Here is a 16,709-nt window from a genome sequence, read left to right on the forward strand (position 1 = left end):
GGGGCTCAGAATAGATTCGCACAAAAGGAAAGGTAGGAAAGAACCTTCCTGAAGGTCTCCGTATACGGATTTAGAAGAGTCACCCTGTATCAGGTAAAAAGCAATAAAGCGATTCAACAGCATTTGAACCTCAGTGCAGAGAGTGGTTTTGTAAATATCCAGGCCCAGGTGAGAGGGGGCCGAGGTCAGGGGAGTTTAGTTTCCCTGGTTGCAAATCTGAATGGCTCAAAGCAGTAGAGTGACAAATGCTGTTTTTAGGCCAAAATGTTGTGACTCCGTAATCTTATACACACCCTTTCCCTCAAGTGCAAGGGCAACAGCCGACCTTCTTGGACGTGAAGAGCCTCAGAGATAGGTCACCCAGATACTCTTTTTGAAAATAAATTCTTACTGGCTGATGTACTTTAATTCACCTAAGGATAAGCAAAACCTCACATCAAACAAAACAACAGAAAATACTCAAGAATGAAAAGGAAGTAGGGGTGCATGCCACAATTAACTAAAATAGAGTTGAATTTTAAATGTTTTTTGTGTACATGATACAAAATAATGCAGATGTCGGAAAAATTTCTCGAGAGAAGAGATGTGTAGGTAAAGAAAAATGTTAAAACAGTTATCTGGATCAAATCAACCAGGTTTAAAAGAAAACAGAATGGGTAGGAGAAGTTAACGTGCTAAGCTGTTACTTAAAAAGATAGGACACACAGGCTGATTTTTCACTTGTTGACTATTAGAAATATTGGTTAAAAATAATTGTGATATCTTTGTAGTATCACTGGTGAAATGAAAATCTATGTCAAGCTATCAGAACATAGACGAGTTTGGAACAACAACAAAAGCTATATAAAAAGGGAACATAAAGACCCCAAAAGCCTAAAGAAAAAATGTGTAAATAAGAATATTTTCGTGATTGGGGCACCTGAGTGGCTCCGTTGGTTAAGCGTCCGACTTCGGCTCAGGCCATGATCTCGCGGTTTGTGAGTTCCAGCCCCGCGTCAGGCTCTGTGCTGACAGCCTGGAGCCTGGATCCTGCTTCGGATTCTGTGTCCCCTTCTCCCTGCCCCTCCCCCACTCATGCTGTCTCTCTCTCAAAAATAAACAAGCATTAAAAAAAAAAAAGAGTATTTTACTGATGACAATAAACTCAATAATCTCCCCTAGTAAAAGAAAATGTGTAATTTGGGTCAAAAGCCCAATCTGTGTGATATTTGTAAGAGACTTAAAATTAATTAACTGAGGAAACTTAAGCAAAAAGCCTAGGGAAACATGTGACAGCAGTAGAAACATTAACACTGAGACGTTAACTTCCCAAATGTCATTTCCACATCTTCCACTCAAACAGCTTTTCTTTTCTTTGTGTTTTTATGTTAGTGGATGTTTGGATTTTTACTTAAGATTTTATTTCAAGAGAGGATTTTACCGGTACGAATATGTATGTTTCCAAAATGTCCACGCTGGGTCATCTCTGGGTTTAATTTTGGGCTTTAATCTCTTTCATACTGTACGTTAAAGGGACCAGATCAGTGTGGGGTTGCTGCTTCTGTTGTTTTATTATGTACTTACTCCATTTTAGCATGCCTACTATGTGCCAAGCCTATAATACAGTACAGACCAGGGATCCAATAGAAGAAAGACAGTAATTTCAGTCTAGAACCTGGTAAAATTGTGGACGATTGAATTTTTTTCCTCATGGAAAATAAAATAAATGCAGTGGCAAAAATTTACAAGGCAGGTTAGATGCTGTTTCTCTTTTTAGTGAGGTCGGTATTGATAAGGTATTTTAACTTTACTATTTAGAATATGGGGGAGAGGCGTCCCCTGTCCTCATTCTCCTGAGGCCCTACCCTTGCCACCACCCTGTGGGTTCCTGTTTCCCATTTTTTTCTCACCTCTTGTTCTCACATCAGCCAGTAGAAGCTTTTTGATATTCTCATGGAATATCAAAATATAAAAAAACTCAAGGAAAATGTCCTTTCTCCTCTCCTTTGAGTCTACAGACAATGGATTTTATTTATGTATTGATTTTACTAAAGCGCCAAAGGAGAAAAATGTAAGAGAATTATCAAAGGAAAACGTTTCTTTAAAAAAATATTTTTGTTTATTTTTGAGAGAGAGAGAGAGACAGAGTATGAGCAGGGAAGGGGCAGAGAGACAGGGAGACACAGAATCCAACGCAGGCTCCAGGCTCCGAGCTGTGAGCACAGAGCCCGACACGGGGCTCGAACCCGTGAACCGCGAGATCATGACCTGAGCCGAAGCTGGACACTTAACTACTGAGCCACCCAGGCACTCTCAAAGGAAAAGGTTTTTGAATTTAGAGAGGTCTCCATCCAAACTGATACAAACAGCTAAGGACAGGCATTTTGGGCTAGCACTGAGTCAGTGTTTGAAGTGTTGTGTATGTGTGTGTGTTGTTGGTTTTTTTGCCTGTCATTCCTCTCCCAGCCCCTGTACCTACCAGTGGCCCTGTCAGCCTTACCTGGGCTGCCAGCAGGTACACAGCCAGTTTTCCCAGCCCACTAAGTGACTTTTGATTTCTCACCTCCCAGCCAGGCTCCCTTGTGTGTGGAACCGTGGCTACCTGTTGACTCCTCCCTTCCCGTGCAGCTGTCCCAAAGTCTCCTTTCCCTCTAGATCCATGTAATGTCCTTGTTGGATATGCTTATGTGCATTTGCACCCGAAGACTTCTCTGTGAAGAGAAATTTCCAGCCCTCATGATTCACGCTGCCTTCCTCCCAACTCGAAGGATGCTGCGTTTAGGAAAGAGATACTCATGGTGGGGGGATTGCCTCCCACACCCAGTGGATGCTTGTTCAAACCATCCCCAGCAGTGGAAGGGAGGACTGTTTCATCATAACCTGTATATGTTTGCAGAATGTAGACACGTCATGTATCGCATTCTCCTGAATCTCGTGAGATTCCTTTCCTCTGGCTAATATGTAAGTTAAAAAAAGTTCAAAAGTGATTGCTCCCGCTTTGAAGGTCTTACACGTCAGTTTATTTTACAGGAAATCCCCACACAGGTAGATTCACACAGTTACGAACTTTGACCAGAAAAGAGGTATTGAAAGTATAGTAAGTGAAATAGTTGTACGGTAAACGAACGTGGTTAACCAAGTCTCTGTCTTCAAATATCTAAATCTAATTTGATGTTAAAAATAGATTTAAGATTACTGCTTCATTGTTTGTGTTTCTCCTTTGAGCACTTGCCTTCTGGTAAATTCTACCGTTTTTGTCATGGCAGACTCATGACCTGGAGAGTGAACTTGGTAAAGAGAAAGAAGAAGCTCAAAAGAAAATCCATAAACTTGAGGAAGCACTGAAGTGAGTAAAATTGTAATATATTTAATTAAAAAATGCTCTTGTTCTAATCCGTGGGCCTAATGAAGTAACTAGAACTTAAACATCATCTTTTTATAACAGCCTTGCTGTGGTTTAGTTTGAGTCCATTTTCCATCGTGAATCTCTATTTTCTGAATTTTATTACTAGCCAGCACATTTTTTTTAAATGAAAAATCAGTTCATCTGTTTTTAAGTGATAGGAATGTAAGAAAATAGAACTTAGTGGTTTTAGATGCTTTCTTCCTCTTAAATGAAAACAGATTAAAACGAAAAAAAAGAAGATTGAGGTCTTAGGACATTTAGAAATTCCTCTGTAGACTTTTTTTTTTTTTTGACAAATTTGGGTAATGAAATGTTCCAGTTGTTATATTTGAAAATGGACCACTATACAAGCATTGTTTAGAAAAGATTTTGTCTCATGATAGAACACTTAAATATACACATTAAAGTATCAGATTTTATTTGTCTTCTCCATTCATTTACTAGGTTGATTAGGCCCTTCTTATCAGTAGGTTTTATCGTTCGGTTTCTAGCTGGAAAACATTGATTTAGTCAATAAATATTGAGTTTCCACCATATGTCAGGTAGTGTGTAGTACCTTCCCAGAGGACCTTGGGGTTGGTTGGAAAGATATTCAAGACCTTTGGCAATTTTATCACAGAGTGATAAGAACAGGGTACCTGACCCAAAAAAGAGATTTAAGAAGGGAAGCTTACTTGAGTACGTTTTATCTAGCTAACTCAGAGAATCAGCTAATTCGATTTTTCCTTCTTCCTCAAAACTTCAAACAATTTCTAGAAAGGCCAAAAAAGAACACTCAGAATCAAACAAACTTAGTTTCAGATTCTGCCTGTGAAGACTGCATGACCATTTCCTCTCCCTCATTTTCCTTGTTAATAAAATGTATTAGCTGAGTTGCCATATAGAGCATGTTAAAATAATTTATGTACTAGGACGTCATGGGGTATCAATTTTGTATCTACACAAGGGCTTATGCCTTATTTGTTCACATCACTACGTATGAATTAGATAAAGTCAGAAGAGAACTGTAATATTCATTAAACATTAAGTGAAACAAGTGTGCTTTATGCTCTAAGTTGGACAAAACTAGGGCATTCTTGCTCTCTTTATGGATGGGATGCCCTCCCTTTATTCTGCATTCATTTTGTCCTCCTTAAAATGTTGATTAATCACTTTCTTCATCTATTCAGTTTATCACCATTTTCATTTCTCTTTTGTTCTCCTTCAACTCTCTTCTTTTGTAATTTCTCTATACTTTTTTCATTGGTTTGTTGACTTGCATTTTATATCCCTGAAGAAGAGAAGATCCCTTTGAATAACAGTACGTCAACAAATATTTGTTTGGTACTTACAATGTCTATAGACTGTGGTATCCTCAAGTAGAAGGCTTAGAAGATGTAAGTCAAGACATACTGTTGTTCTTAAAGATTTTGTGTAGTCCAAGTTAGGCTTTGGCAGTACTTAGAGTCCTGGATACTCAGTTGTTGACAATAAGTGCAGTTGGAATTCAGAAAGATCTTTCCAGTGGCATATTGAGAGTTTATGTGTAAAATAGCATAGTATCTTTTAATGTTCACTGATAGATAGTGTAAGCCCCCTGAAACCTCTGTAGTTTTCTGTATACATTACCATCCACTGAGCCAAGTCACATTGTTTAAGGCTTTAAAGGTCTATACCAAAATACCAAATTTTACTTGGAGTTAAAAAGGCTATTTTATTTTAGATTTTTACTAAAATTCCCCTGTAGGCCTGTTCCTCCCATTCCCTGTGCAGGAGATGTCTTCGTTTTGACTAAATGTCTGTCTGACCTTAACAGTCCAACACCTAGGATAGCACGAGCATTCTGGCATGAAAGGAACAGAGTAAGTTGTTGTGTGGTCTGAACTTCAGAGTCAACAGCCCAAGCTGGCTGTCTCCCCAAGGAAAATAGTCTGGAGAGTGACTGCTACTGCTTTTGAATCTAAGAACTGTGTTAGACCCAGTTGGGGTCCAGGGACAATTCCATTTTTCCCAGAAGACAGCTATGTATGATCTAGAAATTTGCCTTGATTATTAGCAAAATGTTTTCTGTGATAAATGTACACAAAGTGGAAAATCTCACTTTTGAATGTGGTGGTATTTATTCATTTCATCATTTTTTCATTTACTCATTAAGGGTTTATTTCTTCTGTGTGTGTTGAATGTGTGGTAGAGACCAGCAGAGACAGCAGTTCATACATAGGAATTCATATGTGTGGGAACCCATGATAAATGTATTCAACTCAATCTTCAGTTAACAGCTCAAGATGATACCTGAGAACCTCTCATTATTAAAGAGGGACCCTGATTTGCCGTCAGCATTCGCTTAAGATGCTGACTCCTTAAAGCTCATTCGCCTATTGTTATTATTTTCCAGAAATAAAGCTAGTTTACTATTACTGCGCTACTTAGAGTTCTTATTCTACACATATCCTAAATAGTTTTTGCTTTCTATTTTATTTTTATTCTAGAAAATAATTTTAATATCCTCCAATAACTGAAAGTTAGCTGAAACTATCAATGGTATGAGTTCTATGTGTTCATTTGTTTTCAAAGATAAGTAATTAAAATATATGGGAAGCATAGTAGACTAATGAATGGAAAATGACCATAGATAGCAAGGTAATTTGGTGTAGCTCTTTGAAGGACTAATATGGAAAATATTTTTTTTTATTTTTAGAGAAGTTAAAAATCTATAAACAAGAGAGGTAGATAGCATAGATTTGGTTTATTCCTTTTCAATATTCATATATTTTTAACAGATTTGATATCTGAATTTTTTGTGTTATGAAAATAATAAAGCATGGTTCTGAGATACTGTATACATTGTCTGTTTTAAAGTATTTGATGAAACATTGCTAAGTCTTCTTTTTGATTGATACTCTCAAGCATTTCTTTTGCAGTCAAATACAAAACTTCCTTGAAACAGATTTATTCTGATCCATTTTAACTCTTTCGCATTGTCAAATTGTAAACATTATAAGTATTTCTACCCTCACACTAATACATACATATAAAAGCTTTCTGGTTTTTAATTGGTACTGAAAATTTGTAGTCGTGATTTTACTAGAACGTATGATAATGTTGGTCTTTAGATGATATGGTGAGAAATGACCCTACAGGAAGCAAGCCCTTATTTAACTAAAACATATTGTTTTGGTTGTAGTTGTTATGTATATATGTATATACATATATATGTATACATGACTGTGTGTGAATTAAACTTCTACTGGGTTTTAAGAAGAAGTACAGAGGGATGAAACAAACTCAGATCTGGGCCTTAGCCTCTCAGCCCAGAGGCCTGTTGACATTACTGAAACAAACATGCATTTTTGTTCAAAGGAGACGTCTTATGAAAACTGGCTATTCCTTTATTTTTCTTTTTAATCGTTGCCTTCCTTAAATTTTTATCACAGTTACTTTATAATCCTGAAACATGGGCTTATCTGACTTTTTTGCAAATTTTTATAATATATAAAATGCAAACTTAGAAGATATTTGAATATGTAAATATTTAGAAATAGGTGTTAAGTTTGCTCTTGCTTAGAATTTGCTGTAAACAAAAACACTGTAAGGAAAAGTGAAACAGTGGCTAATTGTACCCTTACAATTTTTAAATAATCTTTCTGAAGCTAGATCATAGAGTGCCATGGTTTAAAATCTGAAAGATAAAAAAGAAAAAAAGAAAAAAAAAGAGCATATGGGGAAAAGCCCCCTCCCATTTAAGCCTTCTAGCTGTGTATTTTCCCTTTCCAGAAGGAGCCATGTTGCCAGTTTTTGTGTAGCCTTTCATATGCAAGCGTAAATATTCCTTCCCCATCGTCTTTCCTCGTGAACTCTACATATATCCTCATCTTCCTTCTTTTCGTCATTCTGACTCATCAGTATTCATTAGAGATTATTTCCTGTAAGGACATAAAGAGCTGCTTCCCCATCTAATTTATGCATTTGATATAATCTGTGTAACCGGTTCGGTACTGATGCCCGTTCTTCCATGTGTCGTCTGGTACCTGTATGGTTTGATTTTAACCTTTAAATCTGTGATCCATTTGGAATGTGTCCAGTGTTGGCTGTGAGGTAGGGATCCTGTTGTTTTTGTTGTTTGTCCAGTGGTTGCTTACTTAACTCAAGATCATTTATTTAACAACCTAGTCTTTCCCTCATTTGAGTTCTGCCCCAGGGCCTTTATCATTGGATGTGTTTCTAGACTTTCTGTTCCGCTCCAGAGCTGTAGATAGGCTTCCACCAGCCTCATATTCTTTTAATTACTGCAGTTTAAAAATAACATTTAATGTCTGGTAGGACCTCTTATTCTGCCACGGTGGTCCTTTTTTTAGAATCTTTTTCTTTCTTATTTATATGTTTCCACTTGAGCTTTACAGTTAGCTGTCTAGTTACAAAAAGAAAAAAAAACATCAGTCCCATTAGTCTTTTTGTTAATGTTGTCAAATACGTATAGCTCAACAGAGGAAGAATTGACATCTTTTAATGTTAAATCTTTTTATGCAAGATCGTGATATGCCTTTCTATTGGGTCAGGTCTTCTCTTGTGCCATTCTGTAGCTACACCTGTTTTTGAAACAGACATTGTTCTTACGAAATTTATGTTGCTTAAATATCACAAGTTGGTTCTTTCATATAAAGCATATGTACCAGTATTTTGACTATCAGGGTGAGTGATGTGAAAATTGAAACATGTAGGAAGTTGTGCCTTCTACGTTTGAAGTTTCATACAGAATTTGAGGTATAGGTTTTAAAATATCTGTGACTCTTGGTTTTGGCTCAGGTCATGAGCTTGCAGCTTTGTGAGTTTGAGCCTTGCATTGGGCTCTGGGCTGTCAGCACGGAGCCTTCTTGGGATTCTCTCTCTCCCTCTCTCTTTCTCTCTGCCCTTCCTCCACTCGTGCTGTCTCTCTCAAAATAAATAAACTTAAAAGAAAAAAGATAAAATCTCTGTACTTTTTGGACACCCCATGTACTTTTATGTGAAGAATGCAGAACTCCTGAGGGCATTACGTGCTTTGTTTATACTTCTCCTGTAGTCATTCAATGCCTTATATCTGATTTGAATCAAATTAATGTATTAATTCCTCCTAACATATATTGTATCCTAGGAATTTTGTTGGTACTAAGCATATAAAGTGCTGATCAAAGCAGGCATGGTCTCTGCTGTGGCCACCGTATACAGCTGCACAGGTTTTGTACTGCATACTACATCATTTGTTAGTATATTAGTATGGTACGCTACGTATCAGTGCCCGCACCACGGAGGGCACTGTTCACAGAGACTGCTGTGTGATGTTCCAGAAGTTGGGTGTGGTTTTCCTGCTTTACTCGATAACCTCAGATATTATTGATCTTATTTTATTTGCTTAGTAGAAAATAATTATTTTGCCTTCTGTTAAACTATTGTTTGGATTGCGGCCCTGTTTGTAAAAATAGAATTTTTTTTTTATAATGGAAATAGAAAAATAGAAAGAAAAAACAAACAAACAAGAAATGTTTCAGGCGCCATTTCAAGAGTTCAGGCTGGTAATTTATAGGAAGTCCAGAATCAGTCTGCTTAACCTCCTACGCCCATGGCATCTTTTTAAAGCTCAGTTGTCTGAGCAGCTCCTAAGGGTCTTACTGCTTTGCTGGCTTCCCTTTACTGGTTACCATCAATTCAGATGTTCGGAGCACATCACGGTTATCCTTTGTGTAATGTTTTCCTCTGTTCATGCATGCAGAATGAATATCAGTGTTATTTTCTTCTGGAGGCCAGTCTGATAGGATGTCTCTAAAGCTACCCAACTTTTCCTTTCGGAGGAAAAACAATCTTAGGAACTTAAATACAAAAGTCGTATTTATTGTGGAATTTCTATCCAGAACTCTTTAGAATGCTACTGATTTTTTGTAGTGCCGATTGTAGACAGCTTATGGATTTGAAATGCTTTCAGGATTATATCGTTTAAATAATGAATGGATATAGGAAAAGTAAATAATTGTAACTTCTAGTAGAGCTTATTTCAGCAAGTAAATAGTTCATGTATTTATAATAATAGTATGTAATGGGTTTATAATACAGAGTGAGCTTATTATAAGACAAGTAAAATGTCTATTTTTAAAACAGACTGAAATGACCTTTATAGTATAAACAAATATTAACATATAATTAAAACTAAAATGTAACATAAACATGTAGAAAAAGGAAGATATTATTGTACCAGCAATAAAATTATTTCTGTATTTAAATTCTAAATTTGCCCTGACCTGAACTCTTTCAGGTGGTTTTAGGAGGCATTTGAGTTTATTGTAGGTTAAGAGATGGGCTCTGGACCCAACTGTCCTAGATCCAAATTCTTGCTCAGATGACCAGCTGTGTGATCTTGTGTGTGGTGCTTAACTTCCATGTGCTGTAGTCTTTACATCTGTAAAATGAGAATAATATCTTCCTCCTAAGATTGCTGAGACGCTTGGAAGCGTTAATAAGAAGCATTTAGAACACTGTGTGTTACATACATGTATGAGCCCTTCGCATTTTGTTTGCCATAGCCTTATCAGAGGACACAAACAAATTCTTCAGAAGAAGTAATCTTTCCCTGGCACCAGTATGGTTTTAAACAGTTTTATTGATGTGTAATTATCACAGCATAGAATTTCCTCATTTTAAGCAGTGCTGAAAGTGGCTTTTAGTAAATTTACAGTTTGTGCCACCATCACTGTGACTCAAGTTTAGAACGTTTTCATCAGCCCCAAAGATCCCTTATGGCACCAGATTTTAGAAGGAAATTATCATAGTTGATTTTTTTTTTTTTTCCGGACTGAAAGGAATAAGTAATAAGGGACAAGATCTTTGGCAATTATTTTATGTAAAATGCTAACTGACCACTTCTTATTTTGACCTTCAATCAAGTGAAGTCATCATATTGAGATGTACTTTGGCATTTTGTGGAGACCTAACCAAATGGAGCCCTAATATGTTGCTTCTGGGTTCTTTAACTTTCTGATGCTTTAATACAGGGATGAATTTAGAAAGCATTCATGGTGTGTGTGTGCACGTGTGTGTGCGTGGGTGTGCGCGCACGTGCACGCGGGCACATGCATGCACATGTAAATGCACTGAGAGGGATCTGGAACTATATATATATGTATGTATATATATGTGTGTGTGTGTGTGTATATATGTGTGTATATACATGTATATATATATGGCACACTTTGGCACATATATACACACACACACATATATCTACATATATATCCCTCAGATATGTATATATATACATATATATGTGTATATATGTGTGTATATACACACACACACATATACATGTGTGTATACACACATACACATATACATATATGTGTATACACACATACACATATACATATATGTGTATACACATATACACATATACACACATATATACACACATATATATGCACACATTATATAAACACATATATACACACACATATATACATACATATATATACATATATATACACACACATATATGTATACACACATATACACACATATACACACATATATACACACATATATACACACATATATACATATATATACACATATATACACATATATATGCACACACATATATACACACACATATATGTACACACACATATATACATATATATACACATATACACACTTATATACACATATACACACACATATATATACATATATATACATATGTGAGAGAGATATATGTGTATATATATGTGTGTGTGTATATATACATATATATACATATATATATACACATATACACACATATATACACATATACACACACATATATATATAAACACGTATATATATATACATATGTGAGGGATATATATATGTGTTTATATATATGTGTGTGTGTGTGTGTGTGTGTGTGTGTGTGTGTGTGTATGTGCCAGAGTGTTTGCAATGAGAGTAGGGGTGATGTTCATGTTTTCGTCTCTGTATTTGTATATTATTTGAGTCTTTTCCAATAAGAATAGTATGATTACTTTTATAGCTTAATAATAAAAGACCAAACAAAGAAACACTAGAGATTTTAGAAGGAAGAATTCTGAAATATTAATAATGGTCACCTCTCGTTGGTGAGCATATGGGACTTATGCTCTGTATTTTACGTATTCTGAAATACATATGTCCATTAGTTCCTCAGAGTCCTGAGACACTTTCAACTTGTTCTAACCCTCTTAGCCAGCATGGGCTGGAGCAGGCAGTAAACCCAGACAGTCTCTGGAAATACCCTAAGTCTAAATATTTTTTTTTAAGTTTATTTCATGTATTTGTTATTTTGAGAGACAGAGAGACTGCAAGTGGGGGAGGAGCAGAGAGAAAGGGAGAGACAGAATCCCAAGCAGGCTATACAGTGTCACTGCGGAACCCTGTGTGGGGCTTGAACTCACCAACTGCAAGATCATGACCTGAGCCAAAGTTGGACACTGAACCGACTCAGCCACCTAGGTGCCCCTCAATATTTTGGGGTTTTAATTGGAAAAAACTTTTCATGTATTTCTTATAACAAAAGGATAGGTGATAAGGTTGACATTACTTTTTTTTTTTTTATAGGTGAGAATTTTTGTCATCTAGAATGAAGGGATACCCTGCTACAACATGTTAAGAAAGGCTGTTAGGAAGCCTGTGGAATATAGAATAGAAAATACAGGTTTCTAATAAATATATAATTAGGATATTCTTTAAAAAAAATTTTTTTTAAACATTTATTTTATTTTTGAGACAGAGAGAGACAGAGCATGAACGGGGGAGGGCAGAGAGAGAGGGAGACACAGAATCCGAAGCAGGCTCCAGGCTCTGAGCCATCAGCCCAGAGCCTGACGCGGGGCTCAAACTCATGGACTGCGAGATCGTGACCTGAGCTGAAGTTGGACGCTCAACCGACTGAGCCACCCAGGCGCCCCTATAATTAGGATATTCTTAATGAATGTAAAAGGTATTTGCCGTGGGAGATTATACTACATTTTTGACATGCTTTAGGTTTCCTTGTGGGAATTCTCATATAATAAGTAGATTCATTTTTCACTTTTAATTTATGAACCTTATTTTATAAACTTGCATCTGCTTGTGGTACACATATTTTGATTCCTAATGCCACAGTGGGTTACATACACTGGTTGTGCACCCAAGAGTGAGGCATCATGCCCCAGATTCCGATCCCTGGGGAGGACTCCAGCTACTTGGAGGACAGAAAATGCCACAATGCCAGCCACTGGGAATGGAAGTCCAAACATTTCTGCCTACTGCCCTTTAGTATTGGAGTCACCAAGAACACAACACGATCCAGCTGCGAACAGAATGACGCTTTACTGACACAGAGAGGAGACAGCAAGAGCCGCTTCAGTAGTGGGCTCAGTCCCCCACGGGCAGTGGCTCTCTCCCCACCGCTGTCACAAGGCAATTTGCCTACCTCTCCTGTCCTGCAGTAGAAGAACCCTGCCTGTCCTCTCCCTGTGGAGGATGGATAGTTGACAGCAACGTTGGCCAGGTGCCAGATGATGCACGTACTTCAAAGACAACAGAGCATTCTTTGAGCTGAACCCGGGAGAAATATTCTACCCAAGGTGATAAGCTCAGCACAGGCTTTGGGGGCTCCTTATCCGTGGAGAAGCGTTCCAAGCCCCAAGGCCCATTCTGATAAGGTGGCTGAGTCGGGGGTCAAAAGTACATGCAGAAGACTGCCCCGATATTTCAAGGCAGGTGAATCTCATGCCTGACCTGTACTTTAGGGAGATGATCCTGGCAGGAGTGAGAATATCATACAGATCAGTAACAAGAAATCAGAGGCAGGAAAATAAGGAAGACGAGGACACTGTTAAGAGTCCATGTGAAAGACAGTAGACACAGAGGGTGGTGAGTCTGTGATGAAGTATAAATGCAGCCTCCAGGGAAAACAGCTGCTTTGGAGCCGTGGAGTTCATCTAAGCATTCTTTAGAATTCAAAGTCAGAATGAGCTTTCACAAATAAGTTGCTGATGGAAAAGCTATACTGCTTTATGTTTTTATTCCACGTAGGGGTAACAGAGATTGTGGAGTAAATGGGAACATTAAGTTAAGGTACTGCATTTTAAAATACTGTTTGGTGATCTGAGAAGATACAAATTTAGAGCTGCTTAACTATTATTATTAAATTTTGTTCCAGCTTTATTGAGGTATGATTGACTCATGACATTGTTTAAGCTTAAGGTGCATAATGTGTTGACTTGCTACACTTCTATATTGTGAAAAGATTGTCATGATAGCTTTGGCTAACACCTCCATCAGCTCACAGAATTACCATTTCTTTTGTGGTGAGAACCATTAAGATCTGCTCTCTTAGCAACTTTCAAGTGTATAATACAGTCTTGTTAACCGTGCTGTACATTAGATCCCAAGAACGTATTCATCTAATAACTGGGAAGTTTGTCCTCTCTAACAAACATCTCCCCCTTATCCCTTCCCTCCCAGCCCCTGCCTTCACTTGTTCTACTCTGTTTCTGAATTTTTGTATTTGTCTTTCCTAGTCTGACTTATTTTATTTGGCAGAGTGCCTTCAAGGTGAATGCATTTGTCGCAAGTGACAGGATTTCCTTCTTTTTATGGCAGAATAATATTCCACTGTGTGTGTGTGTGTGTGTGTGTGTGTGTGTGTGTGTGTGTGTGTACCACAACTTCTTTATCCATTCATCTGCCAGTGGACACTTTGGTTGTTTCCATGCCTTGGCAATCGTAAATAATGCTGCTATGAATTTGGGGGTGCAGATATATTTTTGAGTTGGTGTTTTCATTTCCTTTGTATATATTCCCAGATGTAGTATTGCTGGAGCATATGGTGGTTCTGTTTTTAATTTTTGGAGGGTCCTCCATACTGTTTTTCATAATTCAGCCATTATTTCTTTCAGTAAGTTTCCTCCTCTCTTCTCCCTGTCTTCTTCTGAAACTCCAGTAGTTCACAAATTGGTTCTTCTGATGATATCTCACAGTTCATGGAGGTGTTATTCGTCCTTTTTTTCCTCTTCTGGGTAATTTCCTGTCTTCCGTCTCACAGATACTTTTTTCCTTTCTATTTATTTATTTATTTATGTATTTATTTATTTATTTATTTATTTATTTATTTATTTTATTTATTTATTTTTATTTTTTTGCCTGATCCACATTGCTGTGGATGCTGTTGGTTCTTTTCCATGAGCGCTTTCTATTGTATTTTTTCATATTACTCATTGTATATTCTACAACTCCAGAATTCCTATTTGGTTCTTTTTTTTTTTTTTTTATGATTTCTCTGTTAAACTTCTTATTTTGTTCATGTGCTCTTTTCTTGATTTCATTGATTTGTCTTTCTGTGTTTTTTGTGCCTCACCCTTAAAAATATATTTTGTATTCTTTATCGTGTAAATCGCAGATCTCCATGTCTTTGGGGTCATTTGCTAGATTATTTTGATCCTTTGGTGGCGTCATGTTTCCTTGATTTTTCCCGTTCCTTGAAGTTTTGCGTTGCTATCCTCACATTTGAAGTAGCAGTTACCGACCAGGGGTCTTTACTAATTGCCTTCAGGAGAGAAATGCCTTCCTTCAGCCCTGCTAGGTATTCTGAAGCTTTCTCAGACTTTTTTTTTTTTTTTTTTTTAATTTTTTTTTTCAACGTTTATTTTTGGGACAGAGAGAGACAGAGCATGAACGGGGGAGGGGCAGAGAGAGAGGGAGACACAGAATCGGAAACAGGCTCCAGGCTCCGAGCCATCAGCCCAGAGCCTGATGCGGGGCTCGAACTCCGGACCGCGAGATCGTGACCTGGCTGAAGTCGGACGCTTAACCGACTGCGCCACCCAGGCGCCCCTCTCAGACTTTCTAGAGTACACCTGCTCTATGCTTTTCCTCCCTCTTGTGGTAGGATTCTTAAGCCCGTTCATTTCTTTGATCCTGCACCATACCAGGCTAAGTGTCAACAGACTCGTTTGTTTTTACAGAAATGGTGCAGAAGCTCAAGTTTGTGGTCTTTTCCTGGCCCTCAGATTTAGGCTGGCTCTCTGTGCCATGCTCAAGCTTGCTCTGCCTGCTGCCATCGAAACCTCGTGCAGGGAGCTGGCCGTAGGGTGGGGGGGTGGTGTGGATAAGGTGCACAGAGTGCTATGGGTGGCTGTGGGCCTGTTGAGGGATCTGTGGGTAGGGCATTCCCAGTGGCTCATGGGCAGGCTTCTTGGTGGAATCCATGATGGAGTGATTAGGACACGAGCACTGTTAATGCCCTCTGAGAGCCCTGTCTGCTTTTCTCCCAGCCTCTTCCCACCCGCTGGTCACGCAGCTCGTCCTTCAGTACTCTGGATGGGGCGAGACAGAAATGAGCTTCTTTTGCACAGCCTTTAGGTTTGTGAGATCCTGTTGTTACATAGCATTGTAATGTATTCTCATCTGTTGAATAATATTTCAAAGTGAACATACCGCAATGTACTTACCCATTCTACTGTCAATTTCTAGTTTGGGGATATTATTAATAGTGCTGCAATGGGTATTCTTACTATGTTTCTTTCACATACGCACATTTCTGTTGGATATATCTACCTTCATCCAAATTTTCATGTTGTGCCAAGCTGGACACACGCAGGCTTTTAGATCACTCATTGGCATTGTCAAAGAACCCAGTGAAGTTAATGGGGGTTCAGGTTGTTTTGGGACCAAAGGGAAGAAGTTGGAGGGCTTTCCTCACTGTAACTTCACCCTGGTGCAGTTTTGAACCTCTAATTCTATTAATAAAATTAATATTTTAATCTTAAATATTTTAATATTTTAAAATATTCCTCCAACAAATTCTCAATAGCTGTTTGTTTGTTTTTTAAATATATAATCATATTTTCAGGTAGCACTGCTTTTTCAAGTGTAATTTCACTTGCACATAAATTATTAGAAAAAAAATTCTTGAGGGGCACCTGGGTGGCTCAGTCAGTTAAGCATCTGACTTCAGCTCAGGTCATGATCTCACATTCACAAGTTCAAGCCTCACGTTGGGCTCTGTGCTGACAGCTCGGAGCCTGGAGCCTGCTTTGGATTCTGTCTCTCTTTCTCTCTGTGCCCTTCCCCCTCTATCTGTCTCTCAAAAATGAATAAATGTTCAAAAAAAATTTTTTTAATAAGAAAAAAAAGTTCTTGATGTTTTCTGAGGTAATTCAGAATGTCCTTCAATTATATTTTTATTTGTTTTGCAGCCAACTCTCAGTGCTAGTGCTAGGCAGCAGATGGTCATCATTTGGTTTATTGAAAGTCATTCTATAAAATTATTTATGCAAAAATGAACAGCTTCTCTTCTTCTGCCTGACTTTAGAGT

At 37.8% G+C, this 16,709-nt stretch overlaps 1 protein-coding gene across 7 annotated transcripts in view; it reads left to right on the forward strand.

Moving 5' to 3' along the window:
• The window catches only part of CEP112 (centrosomal protein 112), a 427,630-nt gene that overhangs the window by 117,657 nt on the left and 293,264 nt on the right, over positions 1 to 16,709 (forward strand). For all 7 annotated transcript variants that reach the window (XR_006297953.1, XM_043585075.1, XM_043585077.1 and 4 more), the window contains one exon: positions 3,246 to 3,325. Coding sequence is in view for 6 of the 7 variants with exons in the window: in XM_043585075.1 (XP_043441010.1) it covers positions 3,246 to 3,325 (80 nt within the window). In the remaining variant the exon portion in view is untranslated. The remainder of the gene's footprint in view (positions 1 to 3,245; positions 3,326 to 16,709) is intronic.

This window comes from Prionailurus bengalensis, chromosome E1 (genome assembly GCF_016509475.1).
Source record: "Prionailurus bengalensis isolate Pbe53 chromosome E1, Fcat_Pben_1.1_paternal_pri, whole genome shotgun sequence".
NCBI classification, from domain to species: domain Eukaryota; kingdom Metazoa; phylum Chordata; class Mammalia; order Carnivora; family Felidae; genus Prionailurus; species Prionailurus bengalensis.